The 25,407-nt window shown below is 49.7% G+C and overlaps 1 protein-coding gene across 1 annotated transcript in view; it reads left to right on the top strand.

The window, feature by feature from the left end:
* Cfap77 (cilia and flagella associated protein 77) overlaps nucleotides 1-23,624 on the top strand; it is a 124,851-nt gene extending 101,227 nt beyond the window's left edge. Inside the window, exon 6 of the mRNA XM_057755506.1 lies at nucleotides 23,132-23,624. Within this exon, the coding sequence (XP_057611489.1) occupies nucleotides 23,132-23,254 (123 nt within the window). The 3' untranslated portion in view covers nucleotides 23,255-23,624. The remainder of the gene's footprint in view (nucleotides 1-23,131) is intronic.
* The last annotated feature ends 1,783 nt before the right edge of the window (nucleotides 23,625-25,407 follow it).

The raw sequence follows: 25,407 nt of genomic DNA, 5'->3' as shown, positions 1-25,407 counted from the left end.
CCCGGAGAAGCAGCCGATTAGGAGAGGCTGCTGAATGTAAGAAAGGGATTTTCTCTGCCACCTTTAAGCTCTCCTACAAATCATAGCTGGCTGCAAAGTTAACTCTCTGTTAAACCCCACAGCGTCTCCCACCCAGTCCACCCTACCGCCTCCACCTCTTCAGAGAACTTAACACAAAGAGGGACCACTCCCTGCCACTGGATGTCCAACCCGGACATCCCATTTTCCAGACCCAAGCACGAAGGACAGAGCCAGGTCTGCAGCCCCTCCCTGAGTCTCACATGGTATATTTTAAGGACCCTGTCACTCTCAAGTTGGCCTAAGAATCATTGATGTCACCTGGAATGGCACCTAGTGCAGAAAGGGGACATTCACAAGTGGAATCAGGAGGATGGAGAGGATGGAGGATTGAAGCCTGGTGCAGCCGACCCCCCTCCCTACAAACAGCTGTCTTGTTATAAACAAACCCCAGCAGAAGAGGTGCCTGGGAGGGGATAGGCGCAGGGACTTCACATAATCGCACTTTCTGGGGTTTCCTGCTCAGGGGTGACATTGATGTTCACAAACAGGCAGATCTGGGACAGGAAAGGAAGACAGAGCTGGGCTGGGGCACAGGAGGCAGTAGTGGCCAGGTACCTGGGGCAGCAGAGATGTTTGGAGTGCCTGCTACGATGGTGCTGGAGAAAATGACACCAAGAGGGAGCTGAGGCTGGCACCCCACAGACTCCATCCTGGCACCCCACAGACCCCGTCCTGGCACCCCACAGGCCCTGTCCTGGCACCCCACAGGCCCCGTCCTGGCACCCCACAGGCCCTGTCCTGGCACCCCACAGGCCCTGTCCTGGCACCCCACAGGCCCCGTCCTGGCACCCCACAGACCCCGTCCTGGCACCCCACAGACCCCGCCCTGGCACCCCACAGACCCCATCCTAGCATCCCACAGGCCCTGTCCTTCCACTTGAGGGTCTGGCCCCCTGAATCCTGCCAGCCCCTTGGGGATTTTCAGCTTAACCCAGAAGGTTCTTCTTTCCTAGTGGGTGTGAAAACATTTTATGTTGAAAACCAACCAGAAGCTGGGCATGGTGGCGCACACCTTTAATCCCAGCACTCAGGAGGCAGAGGCAGACAAATCTCTGTGAGTTCAAGGCCAGCCTGGTCTACAGAGTGAGTTCTAAGGCAGCTAGAACTATATGATGAGATCCTGTCTTAGAAAAGAAAGAAAGAAAGAAAGAAAGAAAGCTGACCAAAATACAGATAACTTATGTAACATTATTAATATGCGTTTATGTTTCTTTTCTTTTTCCTGGAGACAGGGCCTCATGCATCCCAGGCTGGTGTCAAATTCACTGTATAGCCAAGGCAGGCCTCATGCACTTATTTTTAATTATATGTATATCTGTGTGATTATGTATGTATACGTGAGTGCAGGTTCCTGCGGAGACTAAAGACATCAGATCTCTGTGGCTGGAGTTACAAGCAGGCGTAAGCCAGATGTGGGTCCTGAGAACTGAATTTGGACTTTTTATAAGAGCAGTATGTGCTCTTAACCACTGAAGTGTCTCTCTATCCCCGGGGCTTGAACTCTTGATCCTCCCGCCTCCAACTCATGGGCCCTGAGATTATAGGTTGGCCCCACCATGCTTGGTTTGCAGTGCTGGGAGCTTGAATCCAGGGCTTCATTTGTGCCAGGCCAGCTGAGCTTCCTCTTCAGCCCAGGTGCAGGTCTCTAACCTCCAATCTCGTGCTGACTTTGAGGAAGAAAGAAGACCTTGAGTTTCTCAATGACCTCATTTGGCTCATCTCCAAAGGAAAAAAAAATATCCTTCCCTGAGCTAAGGAGGACTCAGGGAGGAGCCTGTGATGCAGGGAGGAGCCTGCGATGCAGGGAGGAGCCTGTGATGCAGGGAGGAGCCTGCCCTTTCTGAAATATCCTCCTCCATGTCCCACTTGTCATCTCCTGTCAGCAAGCACCAAAGTGGTTGGTGAAATGGACTTTTAAGCTGCTTGATGCCTACGGTGGGTTCCGATAGGTAACCAGTGTTCCGTGATTTAGGGTAACCCGGTGTTTGTGGATAAGCCTGTCAGATGGACGCAGCTGTTACAAGAGCAAGCACACCTCCTCTGGCTTCTGATGAAGACGATGCATCCACAAGAACATCAAAGAGCATCCTGGGGAGGAGGGGGCGCACTGTGGCCTCCTCCCTTGCTCTACTCAAGGCATCCTGGGAGGTGGTGTTTTAGAGCAATGAAACAATTGTGGGAGGTTTAGCCAAAGGCTTGAGGATGGAAGCAGAATGGGGGAAAGTAAGTGAACATCAAGTTCCCAGACGGATGCCGTAGCAGCCATGTCCTTGACCCACCTATACGAAGATCTTTCTAGGTACCAGCCTGGGGGCCTCTGGGAATGCTCCCATTCCATGGCAATCTCTCAGTAACCTAGTGGCACAAAAGAGTCCCCTGCCTTGGTGATGGGGAACCCAAGGCCCACAGGCTTACAATCACACACCCAAGTTAGAGCCAGCAAGGTGCCCAGCAGAGACCCTAGGACTAGGCTCTGCAAGAGCTGATGAGGGCCAAGGGCCTGAAGCTGAGGTCAGGGGTCAGCGGTGCTAACTGCTGGGCCTGGGGAAGAGGGGAGGGAAAGGCACTCAGCAGTAAGGCTTTGATGGGTGTCCAGAGGGTCGTGGCCAGCCCTGCTTTGGCTGATTTAAGCCCTTGCTGTAAACCTTACTTCCCACTGCCCTGAAAGCCATAGACTTTTGGAAAAAAAAAAAAACAAAAAATAAAAACAAAACAAAACAAAACCCCTCTGACATCTTTTAAATTGCAGTTTGCCCCCAAGGCTAAAGAGGGAAGAGGTCATCGATGCCAGACTCAGGATGCTTTCTTCCAAGTGGGAAGCAGACCAGCTGTGGTAAATGGTTGAACTTGTGGGCTGAGAAGACACAAGCCAGCTCTATAGTCTAACTCGGCCTCATGACTGCCAATCTCACGGCAATGTGAGCACAGCCATCAGGAGGAGTGAGCGCATACAAAGCTTGGCTAGAGGACGGCCACACAGAAGCACAATCCCTGGCCTATGTTAGGCCTGGTCATCTCCTCCCATAGGTGCTCTCTAGCAGAGCTACACCTGGGCTCAAATCCCAGGGCCCAGCCCAGCGGATGTGGGACAACCTCCAGACTTGTACTTTTGGCAAGCAGTTATTGAAGCACCCTAGGTCGAAGTCAGCGCCACTGCTCGGTAGTTTGAGCTATGCATTTACTAATGTGGGTGGGTGAGTTTCCATGGTGTGCCCTCAAAGGGAACCAGGCCTGCTAGTGACTCTCAAGGCTCCTCTTACAGAGTAGCCCAGGCTGGGCAGCCTCAGCAGCAGGTGTAGCTCTCTGGCATTCAGGCTGCTGCGCAGGCTGATTTCGACAAGCATGCCTTCTTACTGCGCCCAAATATGAGAAATGTGGCAAGCGGGGGGGCAGAGATGGGGGGTCCTTAGATGGCCATCTGTGTCATCACTGGTGCTCCTGTTCATGACCTCATCTAACCCTAGCCTCCTCCCAGAGGCCCTGCCTCCAGTACCGTTCCACAGCGTTTTCACTGAGACTTGAAGGGACCCATCAGTCCTTGGCAACTTCTTTCCCAAGTTCAGTGCAAATCTGTCTCCCTCTGCCTCCCACCTCCTGGTTATATTTCTGGCTTCTGAAGCCCCCTGGATCCCTGGCTCTCCCTTGAACATGACAGCTGTGCAGATTTCCCAAGGCACTTACTTTCTCCACAGCTGCCAGGTTCTTGACTGCTCTCAGGGGCAGAGCTCCGAGTGTGGAAGGTAGAGCCCCTCCTTGGAACAATAGGGGACCACCCAGGCCGTGACCTCTGACCTTCGGCTATGTCTTCTCTGCCATTAGCCCTTGCCATGATTTGTCAGTTCGAACTGTATGTCTGCACACTTCTGAACAGAGCTGTGGCTGAAGGTGCTTGTCACATGCCCCAGCTCACTCACTGTGGGGAGAGCATCTCCTGGAGAGTGCTCAGGAGACTGCTGGATCTCTGTGTCACTTCGTGGTAATACTGGCAGTCACCCTGCCTTTGATGCCAGGCACCAGGTGCCAAGTCATGAGCCTGACAGTGACCCCACAGGACAGATGGACCACATGAGCCTGACAGGTTCCTGGTCACACAGCTGTACAGTGACAGGGTCTGGACTGGAAGTCAGCTCATCTGCCTCAGAGCCTACATTCCTCCCCATGGAATGCTGGCGCTGTTTCTCCTGTTGTGGAAAAGTGTGGCTGACATGAAGCTGTGATTTCCTTTGTGTCCCGCAGAGCAGACCCTGAACAAGAGTTAGAAACTGTTCAACTCAGGAGCCCCAGAACACCTGAATTTCATTCCGGGCTGGCTCTGCTTTGCACAGCACTGGAATATCTTGTTCCCCTCACACGCAACCCACGCTTTGCACAACCCCGGAATATCTTGTTTCCCTCACACACAACCTATGGTGTGCTTTCAAATCACCAGGAAGGAGACAGGGTCCAGACATTAGAGGAAACGAAATGCTTCTTGCACTTAGAATTTAATTTGAGGGAGCTGGAAAGATGGCTCAGTAGTTAAGAGCACTGACTGCTCTTCCAAAAGACCTGGGTTTAATTCCCTACTGACATGGTAGCTCACAACTGTCTGTAACTCCAGTTTCAGGGGATCTGGCATCCTCACACATACATTCAGACAAAACACCAATGCACATAAAATGAAAACAAATAAAGTTTAATTAAGAAAAAGAATTTAAATTAATCAAAGCAGATGAATTTCTAAGGGTTCTGTTGTCTCACTGCAGGTTCCTCATCCATCCATCCATTCATCCATCCATATATCCATAAATCCAATCATCTATCCACGTATATCTATACATTCATTCATCCATCCATGTATCCATGTATCTATGCATGCATACATCCATTTATCCATCCACATATCCAGGCATCCATTCATCCATCCACATATCCAGGCACCCATTCATCTGTCCACGTATCCAGGCACCTATTCATCCGTCCACGTATCCAGGCATCCATTCATCCATCCACGTATCCAGGCATCCATTCTTCCATCCACACATCCAGGCATCCATTCATCCATCCACATATCCAGGCATCCATTCATCCATCCATGTATCCAGGCATCCATTCATCCATCCATGTATCCAGGCATCCATTCATCATCCATCCACATATCCAGGCATCCATTCATCTGTCCACGTATCCAGCAACCTATTCATTCGTCCACGTATCCAGGCATCCATTCATCCATCCACGTATCCAGGCATCCATTCATCCATCCACGTATCCAAGCACCCATTCATCCATCCACGTATCCAGGCATCCATTCATCCATCCACGTATCCAGGCACCCATTCATCTGTCCACATATCCAGGCATCCATTTACCGTGCATTATGTATTCATTCATCTTCCCATACATCTTTCCATCCATTTGTTCATGTATCCACCCATCCATCATCCATCCTTTTGTATATATAGCAAATAACAGGTAAATGTCTACTGAACACACTTAATGGTAGAATTACCCTCAAGACCCTCAACAGAGTCCCACCTCTTGACAATTCCCCAGGACACTGTCCAAAATATGGTGTCGACCTTCTTCCTACCTAGCTGAGGACACTTTGCTCTGATATTCCTACTTGTGACTTGACATGGTTAGCATCAGTGACCATAGAAAATTTCTGTTCTGTCTTTTAAGAATGTCTTTTAAGAACAGGTGTCTTTTAAGAATGTCCTCCTGATCATTATTCCAATATGGGATGTAGTGACATCAAGCCCCAGACCTGCAGGCTGAGGCACCGAATGTCTGAATATGGCCCTGGCCGCCCTAGCAGTATTTCAGGAGCTGCTCAACAGCCTATATGAATACTTGGTAAGGTACAGGGAGGCACCATTTGAGCGGGACAGCAAAGGACTTAATTTGCAGCATAAAATCAAAGACTCTGTCAACCGAGGAACCGTGCGTTCAGATAACCACCTGAGAAAGCACTACCAGGGAAATTTCCAGAGAAAGTAATTAAGGAATCCCCATTGGCCAAATTCAGCAGCAAAATTTGGAGCTCTGGAGTTTGAAGCTCACCAGGGATCCAGTGTCTCCTCCCATTTGATCCTTTATCAAAAGGAGCAGTGTTGTCTGGGAAGGGATCGGCTGGGAGCCTCCCTGGCTCTCCCTAGCACACGCCTCCAGTACTGCGTGGGTTGTCTTGTTGAAGAAGCTAGAAGCAATAAATGAGATCGGTGCTTTGTGAGATGGCGTGAGATTAAATGCCCCTCTCCTCTGCGAAGTGACAAGAGCCAGGCAGGGTTTGTGAAGTGCCTGTGGTGTAGGTGGTTCTGAGAGTCAACACGCCACAGCCCACAGCCGCTGTGTGGGCCCTGGCTTCAGGGCCTCCGCTCCCAGATTCTATCCTAACGAATGCTCTGGTTACCTCTGTGTGAGGCTCCCTTCATTGGTCACAGAAACCAGTGGGTGCTTAGGCAGTAGAGTGGCTGCTTACAGGGACCATGTAGGATTGTTGACCATGTTCTCTCCCAAGGGGACAATGCGAGACAGCCCATATCCCTCGGGCTTTCCCATTTACAGAGGGTCCTCCGAAAGGTCTCTTCCAGGACATCTCCTCTCTTAACTCCCCAGCTTTCTTGAGCTGACAGAGAAATAAAGCCTCGCTGCTCACTGATAAGCGAACATGATCTTCTGTGTTCTGATATATTGAAGGGGTAGACAAACTACAGATGAATTTGGGATACCCACTGGCATATCCCACTGATGTTGGTTGGCTATGCCCCTGTGGCTAGAGGCATGGGGACACTCCCCTCAACAGAATAGAGCCAACAGATCCTATCATGCAGCCTCTGAAAAGGGGGACCCCCCACTTCTCAGCAACTCAGCTTGTCACTATGTTTATTGACAGGCCCATTGAAAAGAGACCTCGCTGCTGCTGTGAAGCTCTCCCTGCCTCCCATTCACTCCCTTCTCAGACAGTTTCTGAAAGACGAAAAGTCTGCACACACAAAAACCCCACGATGACTCGTGGGCCTGGCCCAGCTCACAGAGGGAGAAGGGGTGCAGCACGGGTGAGCCGATTGCTGAGCCTCCTCACCTGGTCCCACAGTGCACCGCCTCCAATTAAATCAAAACGGTTTGTTTTTAATGGTCTTTTACACTGACAAGTGGGCGATCATTTTGGGCCCACGAGCTGTCAGGGAGCTGAGGCAAATCCTCCGTTGATAATGCCCAATGCTTCCAATTAGGAGCTGCGGCCGATCCTGGCGCGCTAACGATTCCCCAGTCGCCCCCCAGGCCCCTTTGGCGCTGGCTGTTTCTTCTGCCTCCTCCACCGCAAATTACTGACACAAAACGGAAGGCCCCTCGTCTCCTCCGCCACGCCAGGCCCGGGCCCTGTTGGGTTTAATGAGCCGATGGAAGTTTCGTGGCTCCAGCGCTAAATTCTTTTCTTGTTTGACAGCTGCTCGGCTAAGGCGAGTGTTGACCTTATAAAAGATTTAGTGTTTCTCATTATTTTCTGTCAAGCTTCACAGTGATGGGTGGGTGGTTATCATTTGCATCCCAGGGTGTGTGTGCAAGCATGTATGCTGGTGTGTGTGTGTGTGTGTGTGTGTGCACGAGTGTGTTAGATGGGGGTCTTGAGGTGGAGACAGAAATGGGGACAGAAGGGTCTCTCTGTGTGTCATATTTATCCCCCACTCAAGTAGCATCTTCTAGTGTGACATTCTTCCTGGGCTGAGATGTTTCAAAGAGCAGGCAAGATGCAAGGCCAAGAAGATGAATGTTTCTGGGGTTCACGTGGAAGGAAGCCATGGTGGAGGCACCACAGAGAGCCATGCTGGGTGGGACAGATGCTGGGTGGGAAGACTATCAGGATGGTTGAAGGCTGCATTTAAGACCTCCATAGGGGAACTCAATCTTTTCTCACAAGGGCATGGTCACAGTTTCTCCACCCCTGCTCAAAACCTGCTCAAGACTGTGACAGTTTTAAAGGTAGATAGATAGAGATAGAGATATAGAGATATAGATATAGATAGATAGATAGATAGATAGATAGATAGATAGATAGATACACACACATACACATCTCCTTTAAGACAGTTATGGAAGCATGCATTGGTCCTGGTTTTATTCTGGTACCCACACCAAACTAAGACTGTTCTATACCTAACAAGGCTTTGGGAGTCCATATCTGTGCTTTTTCCAGGCCCTGCTGGTTTTCTGCTGCCTCTTGAATCATTATGTTCCACCCTGCCATGGAGAGATGAGTGCCTCTACACACACACACACTCACACACACACACTCACACATACACACACACTGGCTGTCCCAGAGTCAGGTGACTTGAAGCTACCTAAGGAGTAAGACTCTACATCTATCCTTGCTGCCTTGGGGGATGCTGTGAGGAGACATTTAAAGACATCTCTTAGTAGTGGTAGTCCTAAATTCTTTCTTTTAATGCCCCATCAAGATGATTCTTCATGCAAAAGGAAATAAAATATAACTCACTACACTGATAAGTGCTGGTGCACACCTTTAATCCTAGCACTTGGGAGGCAGAGGCAGGTGGATCTCTGAGTCTGAAGCCAGTCTGATCTACAGAACAAGTTCCAAGACAGCAAGACTACACAGAGAAATCCTGTCTTGAAGAAAGAAAAACAAAACAAAACAAACAAAGAAACAAACAAACAAAAAAACCCACCAACTACATCATATATACCACAAAAGAAAAACAGATAAACAGGACTTCACCAAAATTTTTTTTTAAAATCACTCCAATATTACTATCAAGATAACAAAAATTGGGCTAGGGAGGACCTATGAATCCACACTGGAGATCAGAAGTCCAAGGCCATCCTTGGCTGTGTGGTGAATTATGGGCCAGCAAATCACATCTTGTCTGAGACTTGCACCTACGGATGTATGAGGATACATGGCAACTCAATAATAAAGAGATAAACGCCCCAAACTCAATAGGAGCAAACGATCTGAACAGACACTGTCTGAAGATGCCATCCAAGACTGCCAATCAGCACACAAGATGCCCAGCATCACTGCCCACTAGGGAAATGTAAGTCAAAGCCCTAATGAATTGCCCTTTCACCCATAAGCATGGCTGTAATGAATGAGACAAAGACTGGAAAGAACTCAGAGCACCCACATGTTGCCGGCGGAAATAAAAATGCCCCATCCCACCTTGCAAAACTACTTTGGCAGTTTGCTAGAACCTTAACCAGAGTCCCACAGGGCAGAGCAGCTTGCTTTTTTTTTTTTTTTTTTTTTTTTTTTTTTTTTTTTTTTTTTTTTTTTTTTTTTTTTTGAGACAGGGTTTCTCTGTGGCTTTGGAGCCTGTCCTGGAACTAGCTCTGTAGACCAGGCTGGTCTCGAACTCACAGAGATCCGCCTGCCTCTGCCTCCCGAGTGCTGGGATTAAAGGCATGCGCCACCATCGCCCGGCTAGCAGCTTGCTTCTTATGTACACCCAAGAGATATGAAAACATCGAGCAACACAAAGACATGCACACTTGTACAAACACTCGTAAAGTAGTTTTTAACGGCAGCCATGATAGTAAGTAAGTAACTGGATAATGGGAGCAACTCAAGCATCCATCTGTTAACATACAAGGAAAGGAACTGCCCATGCAAAGAAGTGTGACTCCGTCATGAGAAAGGAGGTATGTCTGTCCTCCAACCTGGACAGAGTTTGAAAACATCACACCAAGGTGTCATCATCAAGACCCACAGGTGAATAAACAGCAAGCCATACCCGTCCACAGGAACAGGAAGCTGACGGTGCCCGCAGAGGCTGGGAGGCAACTGTCACTGGGCTGGATGTGCCTTTGGGGATGGGGAGAAATTAAGACAATGACTTAGAACCTATAAATATGCCCCAAAAATCAGTTTCTGCACTTGAGCTGCTAAGAAAATAGCCAGGTCTCCGGTCTGTCCCTCTTGTGTGTGTACATGTCTGTAAGGGGCTGTGCACACGTGTGCACAAGTGCTGGAGAGGGCAGGGGACAGCCTTGGTTCTGTTCCGCAGGTACTGGCCACCTTCCTTTTCTCTTTTCTATTTTTTTTAAAGATTTATTTATTTCTTATGTACACAGTGTTCAGCCTCCATGTATGCCCTGCAGGCCAGAAGAGGGCACTCATTACAGATGGTTGTGAGCCACCATGTGGTTGCTGGAAATTGAACTCAGAACCCCTGGAAGAGCAGTCAGTGCTCTTAACCTCTGAGCCATCTCTCCAGCCCTTTAAAAAAAAAATTTATTAATTTATTATGTATACAACGTTCTGTCTGTGTATATGCCTGAAGGCCAGAAGAGGGCACCAGACCTCATTACAGATGGTTGTGAGCCACCATGTGGTTGCTGGGATTCTCTTTTCTTTCAAGTAGCATCTCTCATTGGCCTAGAACTTGCAGATTTGGCTGGATTTGCTAATTAGCCCCTGCTTCCCCATTTCTGAAAGTATAAGAATGTGCACTACCCTCTTAAAAAAACCAACAACAATGGGAAAACAACAACAACAACAAAAACACGTGGGTTTTGTGGGGTTAACTGGAGTCGGAACTATTTCCCAAGCCCTTTGAGTCTCTTGGAACATGAAACAAAGAGTTCCCTTGAGTCTGAAGAGCAACTATTGTCCAGACCCTGTCCTGCGGAAGCCAGAGCAGGATGCTGGCTGACCTCTGAGTCCTGTGTGCCCTCAGATCTCATACAGTAGGCCTCATGTTCCAGAGTGGCATTGCGTCCTGACCTAAAAGTCTGTGGCAAGTCTAGACACAGACCGCTCCCTTGTGCCTAAGGCTGCCAAAGTATTGATGTGCGGCCACAGCGAACGCCTGTGTCGTGTGGTTTTGTTTTCGTCTGTTGCAGACTGGCCTTAGCCAATCCAAGAGAGAGCCTGGTAGACTCTCATTTGTTTGTGTGACACGTGTGTGCACACGAATGTGGAAGCCAGAAGTCAACATCGATGTCTTCCTTGATCCATCTTCATGTGCCCCCTTTCAGTTTTTCCAGCTCTACTCTTTTAAATCTATTTTATTCATTTATTATTGTGCGTGCGCATGTGCAATGTCCATGTGTGGGTGGGAGGGCCATGACCATCGTGGAGGTCAGAGGACCACTCTGTGGAGCCAGCTCTCTCCTTCCATCTTTACGTGGGTTCTGGGGATCGAATTCTCTCTCCCTGCAGTCATCTCATTGACCCTCCACCTAATTTGAGGCAGCGTCTCTCCTGTGCCTGGAGCTCACTGATTTTGACAGATAGCCTGGCCAGTGAACTCCCGGGATCTGCCTGTCTCTGCCTCCCCAGCACTGGGATTACAGGGGAGTGTTGCCACACCCAACTCATGGGTGGGTGCTGGGGGTTGAATTTGAGTCTCCTGTTGGCAAGCTTTACTGACTGAATCATCTCTTTGGCCCCAGAGTCTCCTTTTCAAAGGCCCAATAGCCCATGATTTCACCTGGCCTAGTGAGTCAGCAGACACGGAGACACAGACCCGGCTTTCTCTTATGACTTTGCCACTTAGGAGTGGGACCTCTTCAGGCTGGTGCCTGTCTCTCTACACTTCAGTTCCCTCTTCTGTCAAGTGAGGGCGGCTCCTCTCCCAACCCATCTCTACTTGTGAGTCAGGACTAGTGTGGTTCCTGACTGAGCCGAGCCCTTGTTGGGAGGCAGGAAGTTTGCCTGCACAGCCCGGTCGGATGTTCTTTGAAGCCCCAGCGTGTGTCAGCAGGGAGGACCGGATTCTGTGTCCTTGCTCCGTCTATTTTTGGAGCCAGTAGCAGAATAACAATTTAGGGGACCAGATGTCTCCGGAGAGATTGTTCTCCTCATTAATTACTTAAACCACAGCCTGCTACATCACAGGGGAGGCTCTGGCCTGCTAGCCACAGAGGTCTTGCCCAGACTAGTGTTCTGCTGGGGCCTCTGACCTCCAGCTGCCCTGAACTTGACAGAAATTACTGGCCTGGGACTGATCCATAATTTTCAAGTGCCTCTCATTAGAGCAGACAGCCCCTCAATCTTTACAGCAGGATCCCTCTCCCAGTCACCTGAGCAGTTGTCACTTAAAAAACTCAACAAAACCTCAGTGGCTGTCGTGCCCCCCCCAACCCCCACCCTAGTTCTTCAGCAGATTCTCTTTCTTTTTTTCTACTCTGGCTATTTCTCCTTCAAGCCTCCATCTGCCTTATCAGGCTTCAGACCTGTCTCCGGAAAGCTTGGTATCCAGTTGGAGACAGCGCGTGGCTAAGGAGGAGGAGCCAAGTGTCAGGGGACCCAACAATGGGCATGGGTCAGAGTCTGGGAGTCTGGTGGGCTTGGCAGAAAGGCTGCTTGGCCCAGGAGTGTGTAGCATGGCTACGGGTTTGAGTTTTCCTGGCCATTGCAAGTGTGGGAGGGGCGCGTATACACATACACACACACACACACACACACCCCACTGCCACCCCAGCCCCACTTCGACTCTGGCGCGGTTGTCCAAGCAGCTGTGAGACACAATTTTGAAGCTTGCCGCTAATCCTGCATGCCCTGGTTCCCAGAGGACCCCACTGTGACGGCTTAAACTCCCCATCTGCAGCAGAGGTTCAAAAAAAAAAAAAAAAAAAAGGAGCAAACAGAGGAGAAAGAAACACCCATCTGCCCTTGACCTTGAGCAGGTATATCCAGCAACCAAAGATCGTCTGCACCACCTGACACTGTGTGTCTTTATATATCTTCCGTTTTTCATACAAAAGTGGGGCTGGAGAGATGGCTCAGCCTCTTCCAGAGGATCTGAGTTCAAGTCCCAGCACCCACATGGGGGCTCACAATTCCAGTTCCAGGGATCTGACACTTTCTTCTGGTCTTTGCCAGCTCTGCATGCACACAGCGCACAGACACACGTACAAGCCACACCCATACACACAAGATAAAAATAAATCTGTAAATGCCGTCATGCCTGTGCTCTGGCCTGTAGCCACTTTCTGCAATGATTTTCATACAACCCTGTGGCTCCGAAGCGTCTACAAATTGATTCAGGTAAATCTGGAGCAGGGCTGTTCGTGGAGCCCGGCCCACTGTAGCGGCTACTCAGGCACCCAGCCTGTGCAATATGGACAGGGCCGCTGGTGAGCTGAAGACATGGCTTGATTTGATTTTAGCTCACTCTGATTTAAAGAGCTGTAAGGGGTGAGGGTTACCTTGCTGGGGACCTCTGCAGTGTCCCTTAGGCAAAGAGAGTACCACTGCCTCTATCAGACTCCACTGGCCTAGTTCCCATAAGAGGTGAGCTTTGGGTTCCACTGTTCATCCCATGTCACCCTGAAGCTGCCTCATGTAGAACTCTCAGTGAACATTCTCAAGTCTCTAGGTTCCCATGTGACGTGTGTGTGTGTGTGTGTGTTGTATAGGGAGGCACACTCTCCTGTGTCTGTGTGTGTTGTATGGGGGGGCACACTCTCCTGTGTCTATGTGTGTTGTATGGGGGGGCACACTCTCCTGTGTCTGTGTGTGTTGTATGGGGGGGGGCACACTCTCCTGTGTCTGTGTGTGTTGTATTGGGGGAGGCACACTCTTCCGTGTCTGTGTGTGTGCCCGTATGGAGGGCAGAGATCAGCTTCTTCTGTTGCTTTTCACCTGATTGAGACTGTCTCTCCCTGAACCCAGAGCTCACTGGTCCAGCTAGACTAACTGGCCAATGAGCACCCAGGATCTGCCACGCCCACTCCCCCAGTGTTGGGATTATAGGCTATCACAGCTGGCTTTTATGTGGCTGTTGGGAACCTGACTCCAGGTCCTCACACGGGCAGCGAGCACTTTGCTGACGCACCATCTGGCCAGCCTTCCATTTTTGCCGCAATGGGGTCTCACTAGCCAGCACAGGCTGGTCTCAAACCCTCACTAGGACTCTGCTTCTCAGTTGCTGGGATGGCAAGTGTTCCTCACTGCAGCCAACCACCAAACATTCCTGCACTTAATACCAGACACTGTTATTATGATCCGATGGCCTGGAGTGGTGTCCTCCTCTGTGTATGTCACTTCCAGATCCCATGTCCCTCCACTCTGGCAGCTGCCTGCTCATTTCTTCCACCACCACAGGGCACACATCCCTTTCCCTGGCCAGCTCTACCTCATCTATGTGGCTCTGCATACAAGTCTCCTCTGCTGGCACCCCCATCCCAGTCCACGCACTCTCTCACAGAATAGACTTGTTCCAAGGGGGGAAAATGTTTTAAGTGAGGTGTGGTAGTGCATACCTGTACTTGAACCTGGAAAGCACAGTCATGAAGATCAGATGTCCAGGGTCATCCTCAGCTACAACAACGTGAGTTCAAGGCTAGCCTTGGCTAGATATTGGGGGAGACAAGAGGGAAAAGGATGCAATTATATTTTCAAAAAACACTTTTTAGCCAGGCAGTGGTGGCGCATGCCTTTAATCCCAGCACTCAGGAGGCAGAGGCAATCTGGTCTACAGAGCAAGGTTTAGAACAGCCAGGGCTACACAGAGAAACCTTGTCTCAGGGAAAAAAGAAAGAAAGAAAGAAAGAAAGAAAGAAAGAAAGAAAGAAAGAAAGAAAGAAAGAAAGAAAGAAAGAAAGAAAGGGTTATATGCTACAGTTGTGTAGCTTGGTCTGCTTGTGGGTCTCTTAACAGTGGGAGCAGGGGCTGTCTCTGACTGTTGTCTACTTTTGGGACCCTTTCTTCCTCCCAAGTTGCCTCATCCAATCCAGCCTTAATAGAAGACTTGGTACCTAGTCTCATTGCAGCTCGATCTACCATGGCTGACTGATATCCATGGGAGGCCTGAAGAGAAAGGGAGGAGGAGTGGATGGGAGGGCTGGGAGGAGAAGAGGGAAAACTATGGTCAGTACATAAAAACAAAACAAAACAAATGAATAAATAAAAAGGGAATAAATAAAAAAGTCAAAATTTGCAAGAGGAGCTAAAAGAGATTTAGAGGCAAATTGCTGATGCTGGCAGTAGGAAAACATTCCCATCAAAGGGTGATTGGCCAGGCTGACAACCAGAGAAACTGGGAAGAGAACCGCTGTTGACTCACAGACGCAGGAAGAATGAAGACAGTGAAGCCCAGGGCAAAACTATGGGGACATCAACCACACAAGTGTGGAACCTGTTCCCCAGAGTGGCTGCCCACAGTCTCTGCCAGCCCCGAATTCCTGGGAATCTTTTATTGGATCCTGCTGTAGAGAACAAAGGGCCTTGCCTGAGAGGGGATGGTGATCCCTAAACACGCTGGGGACAGATCTACCCCGGTGTCCACCATCAGCTCCCTGCATCGACTCGCTGATCCAGGCCACACATGTTTGCTTTCATTTTCTTTAATTTGCCCAAATTCCTCCCACGTCAGACTTTAGGTTCATCCCTCCTGTCTGGGTCATCTTTCTTCTTCCTTCCCAAGGGCAATGTTCCTCATCCTCTCTAGAGACTTTACCCATCCTCATAAAGTTAGAGTCCCCTGTCCCAGATCTCATTTAAGAGCTTTGGTGTAAACTGTAATTCGGCAATTGTGCGCTTAGCAACTGTGTCCCTGGGCAGTGTGGGCAAGGCTTGTCCTGCCTCCCTCTATAGGCACCGGAGCGCAGACTCTCAGGCCCATGTGTGAAAAAATGTTTAGATGTGTGTGGTGCCCTGCCTTTAAGCAGGGCCACACCTCTGTTGACCAGGGGTAGGGTTACCGGTTTGCCAGTTCCCATGCGGCTAGTGAACCGTGGCAATGCCTCTTATTTACCTGCATTGACCTCAGAGTGGCTCAGAGCTTCATTCAGCAAAGCTGTCTCCTGCCAGAGCCATTACAGTTTCTTAGCTCCAGGCGGAGACAGACTGCAGATGGCTTAATTTAGAAGCATCTCAGAAGGAATTCCTTACTCCACCGCTCTTCACCATTGACTCCACGGGGTCTCAGGGTCATGCCCATGCAAGGGAGCTCAGGCTGATGCTTAATGGAGTGGTAAGTGGCTCCTTTGTGAGGGAAGCCATTGAAAAAGGCAAGAGCTTAACCCCAAAGCCTACCTTGAACCTCTGGCCCTCCTGCCTCTGCCTCCCAGGTCTAGGATTTACAGGAGTGTGCCATCAGGCCCAGTTTATGCAATGTTAGGGAGAACCTAGGACCTCAGTCACGCTAGGCAAGCCCTCTACCAGCTGAGCCACACCCCAGCACCCATTCACTTTCTAGAGGCCTATGGAGCTGGCCTCCAGGTGAGTCACCAGGCTGGCCACTAAGCAGATCCATTGAGCCTCACTCCTCAGGCGACCCAAGGCCAGGAGGTATACATAACTCTTCCTTCTGTGGACATTATTTCCCTTCTAGAGCCTACCTTCCCCTCCCAGTATTCCCAGGTCCACCTTCACTGACCACTTGAGATCCTTTTTATCCACCCACTCCTCTCTCTATTGGGTCCACCCTGTTTAAACACTTCTCCAGGACCAGGCCTCGTGGTGAAAGAAGGCCACGCCTTAAGGAACCCTGGGGCTACAGGTGCATGCTCACCCCAGCTCCTGCTGTGGGTGAGTCCAGTGCAGTTACTGGCTTATAGTGGTGTGCTGTGGCTTGCCCAGGGCTAGCCTGGTGCTACTGAGGACACAGCAGGTGAGGCATGCCTGAAAAGGGCTTTCCATACCCCACACATCCAATCAGCAAGCCCAGGACAAATGGAGCTTGGATTGATGACTGGTAAGACGTGTGAATTTAGCTGACCTGGTGACGCACACCTTAATCCCAGCACTCAGGAGGCAGAGGCACGTGAATCTCTGTGAGACTGAGGCCAGCCTGGTCTACATAGTAAGTTCTAGGACAGACAGGCCTATGTAGAGAGACCCTGACCAAACCAAACCAAAACAAAACAAAACAAACAAACAAACAAAAAACCAACAGCAAAGAGACATGTGCTTAACTATCGCGGTAGACAGTGCTTAGTAAATGTATTCTAGATGGATGCATGATGCATTGAGGCATGTTTCTGCTTCAGTGGGACAGTTTGGTAAATGGAGTTTGCAAAACAAACAGGTCTTTGTGTGTGGGTGTTTGTGGTTTTCCAGTTTCGATTTATTATATATATAGATATAGATATAGATATAGATATAGATATACTTATTTTATGCATGTGAGTATTTTGCCTGTCTGTAAGTGTATCACATGTGTACTGTACCCTAGGTTGCCAGCAAAGGACATCGGATCCCCTGGAATTGGAGTTACAGTTGGTTATGGACTGCCATATGGTGCTATAAACCAAACTCATGGTCTTCTGCAATAGCTGTTGAGCCATCTCTCCAGCACCACTCACCTTAGCTCTTGAGACAGAGTCTCTAACTGGGAGCTGGGCTCACCAAGCAGGCGAAATCGTCAGCCCCAGATCCTGTCTCTTTCTCTCTAGTGTTGAATTATGGACATGTCACCCACCCCTGGCTTTGCATGTCAGTGCTAGGAATCCAACTCAGATCTTTATGCTCAAAAAGCAAACAGTTCACCAACTGTGGGGTTCTGATTCGGCTGCTGTGATAAAGTGCATGGACAAACTGGACAGTGGTGGCGCACGCCTTTAATCCCAGTACTTCCTGGCAGAGGCAGGTGGATCTCTGTGAGTTTGAGACCAGCCTGGTCTACAGAGCGAGTTCCAGGACAGCCAGAGCTACACAGAAACCCAGTCTCAAAAAAAAAACCAAAACAATCAAACAAAACCCCAAAACTGACAAAAGCAATTTTAAGAGAGAAATAATGGTAGGTTACAACTCTAGGTGACAGTCCATCCAGGTGACAGTCCATCCAGGTGACAGTCCATCCAGGTGACAGTCCATCCAGGTGACAGTCCATCCAGGTGACAGTCCATCGCTGGGAGTTTAGGGTGAGAACCTGAGGCTGGTCACATCCACAGTCAAGAGCAGAGAGGGAATGAGCACACGCTTGTTAGTACTTAGCTCCCTCGCTACACTTAAACAGCTCAGGATCCCCTGCATAGGGAATGGTGCCACCCATCAAACAGCTCAGGATCCCCTGCCTAGGGAATGGTTCCGCCCATCAGGGGCTGGGTCTTCCCACTTCAAGTTATCCCCCACAGACAAGCCCCCAGGCCAAACTGATTTAGCCAATCCCTTCTGAGAGTCCCTTCCCAGGTGACTTCCTGATTCAGTACACCAACTGTGTTATCCCCTAGGGCCCCACAAAAGAGCATTTCTAACAGGGCTCTCCATAGTAGGTCAGTCAGCTGAACAGCTCCGTGGGGCATCTGTCTCCTGCAGCAGTGCCCGGAACTGTCATGAAGCCTGTGTTCACTTTCTGAGGCTCCTATAACAAATCAACCCAGGCTTGGGGTTAAACAAGAGAAATGTATTCTCTCCCAATCCTGGAGAAGAGAAATCCAAAGGCAAGGTATAGACTTCTTCCAGAGGCTCTAGGGGAGAACCCATCTTGCCTCTTCCTCTAGGCTCTGCTGGCTCCTGGCATTTCTGGGCCAAGGTCCAGCATTACCACCTCTACTCTGTCATTTCATGGCCTCCTCTGTATCTTTTTGTCAGGGATGGGGAAATGGCTCGGCTGGTAAAGGTATTTACCTCAGACCTCCAGACTCATGTATAAAAGCCAGGTGATGATAAGATAGGCAGAGACAGGCAGATCCCCTGGAACCTGGAGTCACCTGGCCTGGCCTCTGTGGGGGAATTCCAGAGCAGTGACAGACTCTGCAGCAAACAAAATGTGGGAAGCCCCTAAGGACCCACACTCAGGCTGTCCTGTCATCTCCACCCTCATGGCACACGGCACACGCATCTGTACACACACACACACACTCACAAACATACTCACACACACAAGGTAAAAACCAATCAACCAACAAAAACACTATTCTAGGCTGGGGAGATAGACATCTCAGTGGCTAAAGTACTTGCTGACAAGCTGAGTACCGTGCTGGAATCCCCAGGACACACATGAAGAAGCCCGGTGTGGCGGCAGGTGCTTGTAACCTGATTGCTGGGAAAGTGGAGACGGTTGGATCCTCAGAGTGCCCTCGCCTGCCCGCCTACCTCAAAAACTGAAGTGGAGAGCCACCGAGGAAGCTATCGTCTGTCCTGGCTGGCTTGGAACTCTATCCTCCTGCTGCTGCCGCCTGAGTGCTGGCTTATACGTGCCCAGCCATGCTCACATCTTTTTTTTTCTTTCAAAATTTAATTTTCCAGTGTTATGAAGCATGTGTTTTCAATTTTATTATTGCATGTATGCGTCTGATGGAGATGTGTGGAGGTCCGAGGACAACTTCATGAGGTCGGTTCTCTCCTTCCACCTTCCTGTGTGTGGAGGGGTCCCAGGATGGAACTCAGGTCATCAGGCTTGGCAGCGAATGCCTTACCCCTTACCCATGTCATCATCCGTATTTATTTATTTATTTATTTTAAATATTTATTTATTTATTATGTATACAATATTCTGTCTGTGTGTATGCCTGCAGGCCAGAAGAGGGCGCCAGACCTCTTTACAGAGGATTGTGAGCCACCATGTGGTTGCTGGGAATTGAACTCAGGACCTTTGGAAGAGCAGGCAATGCTCTTAACCGCTGAGCCATCTCTCCAGCCCCCCCCATCCGTATTTATTTTAATACAAAGTTTAGATGTTGGAGGGACGGCTCAGCAGGTGAGAGCAATTGCTGCTCTTCCGCGGACCCAAGGTCAGTTCCAGAATTCACATGGCAGCTCTGTAACCCCAGTTCCAGGGATCCAGTGCCCTCTTCTGACTTCTAAGGGCACCAGGCACATGCATGTGGTGCACAGACATGCATGTAAGCAAAAGCCCACATACATACATAAATAATAATTTTAAAAACTAACAGTACTTGCTGTTTGTGCAGAAGTCCAGGTTTCAGTTCCCAACACCCACATGTCAGCTCACAACAACCTATAGCTTGTGTTCAAGGGGTCTGACACCCTCTTCTGGCCTCCACCGGTACTACAGGCACACGATGCACACATGTGCAAGCAAGTCACTCATACACATAAGAGTAAATAAATATTTTAACAACAACAATAATAATAAAAACAAGGTTTCATTAATTTTCCCAGCTGGCCTCAGGTCTGTACTCCTTCCACCTCAGCCTACCCAGCAGCTGGAATTACAGGAATATGCCACCATACTCCACAGAACACTCTTCTTAGAAGAATGGAAATTATATTTTACGGTGACATTATAACAACATGGAAAGTTATTTTGCATAATGTTAAGCATTTTGCAAAACAGTGCATAAGTTATTACTATCATGGAAACACACTTAGGAATAAACTGCTTATATTTTAAAAGGCCAAATCGACTGATAAGCAGTCACTAGGGACAGAGCTCCTATGCTCATGATGCCTAGTGGACACGGGGAGAACTAAGAATGAGTCACCCCTCAGCTGGGTGCTCAAGGCCTGGAGACTCACCGTACCACCGTACCGAGAAGCTTCAGCTGTCTTTCGGAAGCAAAGGGTTTCTCTGCCATCAGTTTCCTGTGGATCTGGATCTGCTCTGAGGACTGGTTTCCTTGTATGTTGGGCACCAAGCCAGAGACTCCCCCACTGAGTTCTTTCTTCTCCTTCTTTCTGTCTAATATGTCATCCTCCTTGCTAGTTCCTTTCTCTCATCTCTTGCTGCGCGATGGCTGTGAGATGATGCTGAGGCGGCTCAGCTAGGAATGTGCCTGCTGCCAAGTGTAAGGACCGAGTCTGTATTCCCAGAACCACTGTATAGAAGCCAGCTGTGGCGGTGCACGTCTGTCACCCTGTCCCTGGTCAGGGGATGCTTCAGAGGCAGGCAGACCCCTGGTCTAGCTAATTGGTGAACTCTGGGTGTAGCGGGAGACTCTGTCACAAAAAAATAAGGAGGAGGGGCTGGAGAGGAAGAGATGAGTCAGCAGTTAAGAGAGCTTGCTCTTTTTTTATTTATGATTTAGTTATTTATTTATACATATACAATGTTAGAAGAGGGCATCAGCTCTCATTACAGATGGCTGTGAGCCACCATGCAGTTGCTGGGAATTGAACTCAGAACCTCTGGAAGAGCAGTCAGTGCTCTTAACCTCTGAGCCATCTCTCCAGTTCTTGAGCTTGCTCTTCTTTAAGAGGACCCAAGTTCAGTCCTCAGCGACTCATAACCACCTGTAACTCCAGCTCCAGAGGATCTGACAAACTCTTCTGGCTTCTGCAGGCACCAGTGCATACATAGAGAAGCTTCTAACCCAGATAGACACCTACAAGGCTGACACTGACATGTCTGAGGCCCTGTATATTTTGAAGCCGCCAGCACTGACAGTACACAACTGTGCTGGTCCTCTACTCGAGTGACCCCACCCCATTTTGAGCTTGAGATATAACTGAACTGGGCATGCTCTGGCTTTGCCTAGGAAGACCCTGCACCTCCTTCTGACTCTCCCCAAGTCTCTTCTCCAGGCCCTCTCCTCTGAACCCTCCAAGCTTTGGGTTTAGGCTCTTATCACTGTATCCACCCACCCTCGCTGGCCGTGAGAAATAGCCTGCAAGTTGTTGGGAGCCACTTGCTGGCCTGCAGGGCTGTCAGTTCCAGAAGGGCAGAGCTGAGTCTTCCTTGATCACTGTTATGCTCCTCGGTCTCCCCCAGAGCTGCGTTCAATCGCTAGGAATGAATGAGAGGGGGAGTGGACACACAGGAGTTATCAGTGGACAGCTGGAGCCTACACTCTTCCTGCCCTGGGGGTATATCTCAAGGAGGAACGCCACGTTGGCGAAGTCGCACTGGTGGGTGGGGTCGCCCTGCCTTTGGAACTAAGCAGTCCCGGGGCAGCAGAAGAGGAGACAGCTTCTCAGCTTGCCACTGCTTCCAGAGAGGCAAGCGTGAGCTGAGCAGCTGGTGGCATAAAATCCTGCCTCCTTTTGGTTTTAGATTTAAATTTTTTATTTTTAGTGTGTATGAGCACTTTGCCTGTATGTTTACCTGTGTACCATGTATATGCCTGGTACCCAAGAAGGCCAGAAGAGGGTGTTGGAGCCCCTAAGACTGTAGCTACAGCTCGTTGTGAGCTAACATGTGGGTGCTGGGAACTAAACTAAAGCTCTCTGCAAGAGCAGCCAGTGCTCTTGACTGCTGAGGCTTCTCTGCAGCGCCCCCTCTTTGGTTTTGAACCCAGGGCCTTGCACAAGCCAGCACTCTCTGCCTGAGCTACACCCCAGTGACCCATGACAGGGTCTTCAGTGTGGAAGTTGTCATTTCTTGAATTTGTCCCCTCCTACATTTATTTTGTTTTGTTTTGCTTTGAGACAAGACACAGTATCACGTAGCCCAGGTTAGCTTTAAAATCATCGTGTAGCTGAGGAAGATCTTGAATTTCTGATTTCTCTACCTTTTCCTCTCAGGTACTGAGATAACAGACTGAGCTTTATTTAGTGCCAGGAATGAAACTTAGGGCATCTAGAATGGTCAGCAAGCACTGAGTCACATGCCCAGCCCTCCCATGCCTTCTGTTTGTTATTGTCCTGCACTGTAAGGCGACATGTCTTTGCACTCTGGCTCTGGTACTCTTGAGGGTGTTGTTGTCCAATTAGGAGAGGAGAAATGAGATTGTCCCCTTGGGGAAAGATTAGTGTGTGTGTGTGTGTATGTGTGTGTTTGTCAGCACAAGTATAGTGGGCCTGTGGAGGAGCTTGCTGGAACCAGTTCTTAGGTCCCATCATGTGTGTCCTTGGGATAGAACTCAGGCTTGGCAGCAGGTGCCTTTACTCCCTGAGCTGTCTCTCTGGCCCTTGTTGGGGGGAGGGGTTAAATGGTAGAAGCTCACCATGTGAAGGTTACCACATGTTAGTAATGTCAACTCCAGTCACTGTTGGGTGACATCTATCAGACATATATCTCCCCTAGCAATAAGCTGGAAAGAACCTACAAGCTACCACCTGGCAGCCACGGTCGCTGCTGCCTTTGCCCTGTCTCCTTCAGGCCTAGAGCAAGGGCTGGCACTGTCCTGCCTCCCCTTTCACAGCTGCTTCCATTATTTCTCTGGGATTGAGGCTTAGAGAGGGAAGGGGAGACCAGGACTGTCTGAGTTGACTGAGTCTCAAGCATCTGTCCTTTCCCTCTGTCCACAGGTGGGTCCCCATCTTGCTACATTTCCCACGGAGGCCGATCGCCAGCGAGCTCTTAAGGCCCACCGGGAAGAATATGCTGTGCGCCAGGGCACCCTGCGGATGGGCAACTATACCCACCCCTAGCTCTCCCCATAGGGGAGCCTCCTCGATGCAGTAGAAAAATCCCCAAAGAACTTACTTTTGTCCCCCAAATTCCAGGAAGACACACCCATATCTTGACCCAGCTTTTTGTCACAGGGATCTCAAATTCATGTCTTAGGCTACTTATCTTTTTTATAATAACCTCAAGCCCCTAACCCTTTCTGTTTTGTCTTACCCCCGATTTCCCTCTGCCTAGGGAGCTCCATCTTCCTCCTCACTCTCTTCCACTTCCTCCTCTCCTCTTTCCCTCTTTCTCTTCTTCCAGAAGACCCACTCTGCTTCACAAGCCTTAGTTTACAACATAAACCAAAATTACAAGGAAGTTTTAAAATAAAAATAAATAAATCCAGGCTATGAATCAATTTCACAGCCCTGTCAAAAGGTACCAAGAAGGCCCTGTGTTTTTCCTACAGAAAATATAACCCCGGCAAGCTTTGAAAGCCCTCCTTTTGTATTCCAAACATGAGTTTTAATTGCCCTTCTGGGGATGTCTGGGGTCTCAACATGGTTGGATTCTCTCTCTGGGACCCCGGCAGCAGGAAGAGCCTGCGGTTCATTACTCAGGGCCAGCCCCCGCCCTCAGTGCTGTGGCCCTGTCAATCACACAGACTAGCATGGACTTCTTCCCTTGTGCCGGGGTAAGGATGGGGAGGGGGGCTGGGAGACTCCAGCAGTGGAATATCTCCTTACCTGAATCTCATCTTTCCCCGGTGTCTTTGATGTCTCCCCCCCACAAATTACAAACTTGGGAGGCAGAGGCAGGAGGATCTCTGTGAGTTCGAGGCCAGCCTGGTCTACAGAGTGAGTTCCAGTACAGCCAGGGCTACACAAAGAAATCCCGTCTTGAAAAAAAAAAAAAAACACCCCCCCACAAAAAAAGAAAAGAAAAACTGGGTATAGTAGTACACACCTTTAATACCAGCACTAGGGAGGCAGAGGCAGGAGGATCTCTGTGAGTTCGAGGCCAGCCTGGTCTACAGAGTGAATTCCAGGGCAGCCAGGGCTACATAGTGACACCCTGTCTTGAAAAAAAAAAACAAATACAAGAAAAAGAAAGGAAGAAAAAAGAAAGATACGTGACTATGATTCACCTGGATCCTGTGGATGTTGTCCGCAAAACCGGAGCCTCGGCAGCTTTCTCTCTATCTCTCCCCTCCTTCCTCAGCAGCCTTCTCTCTCTCCCACCTCCACTCCTTCCACATTGGCAGCCTTCTCCCCCTCCCCGTGTCTCTCTCCCTCCACATAACAGCAGCCTTCTCTCTCTGTCTGTTTCTGTCTCTCCCTCCACACAACAGTAAACCCCCCCCTCTCTGTCACTGTCTCTGTCTCTCTCTCTCCACTCCCTCCACCTGAGTTGCATCCCAACTCAGAAGTTCAGAAAGCTCCTACCGGCTGCTGGCCTCAACTTCCTAGCTCCTCTGAAGCCATGCTCTGGAGCAGGCTTTCAAGTTCTGTAGCTTCTGAAGGAAAAGCCAAGGTCCAGCGGGATGTTCCATTGCCGTCACTTCCTACCTGAGCCCTTCCCTGAGTCACCTCCCACCTCTGGCCCCTTCTCATTCCCCTAAGGGTCTGCTAGCTTCTGCCTCAGGCTTAGAGCTGTTTTCTGCCCTGCCTGCTGCACTTGAGGTCCACACTCTCACCTGCCTAGTCCTTGTCTTTCAGATCTTACCCGAGCTCCTTCTCGCACAGCCCCAGGTAAATTCATACTGGCCTGTATGAATTCTCTGCAGCAGAGGATCCCACTCTGGCTCACTGTCTGACTTCCCTCCAGAGGGACGCCACCACTGCCATCAGGGACCTCAGACCCCAGAGCCAAATCCTATGGGTCTCCTGGTAGGTGTTCAGGCCTGTCTGCCCAGTGGCCACTGATTGGAGATCCCCAGGGCCTGGAGGGTTCTGTACCCCAATCTGAGTAGACTTCCACATTGGTAGATACTCCACATACACACCTATACACACGCAGTACACACACACACACCTGCACTGTAGTCCATTAGCAGCTACATACTGACCCCTTGGGACCCTGGCTCAGTAAGGCTGTGAAAGACCCTACACCACCTATGAGCTTGAACCCTATTTTCACTCCCAGAGGGAAACAAGTCTCCTGACTCATTTGGCTGAAGCCATCCTGAGTC

Source organism: Chionomys nivalis, chromosome 22 (assembly GCF_950005125.1).
Source record: "Chionomys nivalis chromosome 22, mChiNiv1.1, whole genome shotgun sequence".
NCBI classification, from domain to species: Eukaryota; Metazoa; Chordata; class Mammalia; order Rodentia; family Cricetidae; genus Chionomys; species Chionomys nivalis.
This window is presented reverse-complemented; position numbering and strand designations above follow the sequence as displayed.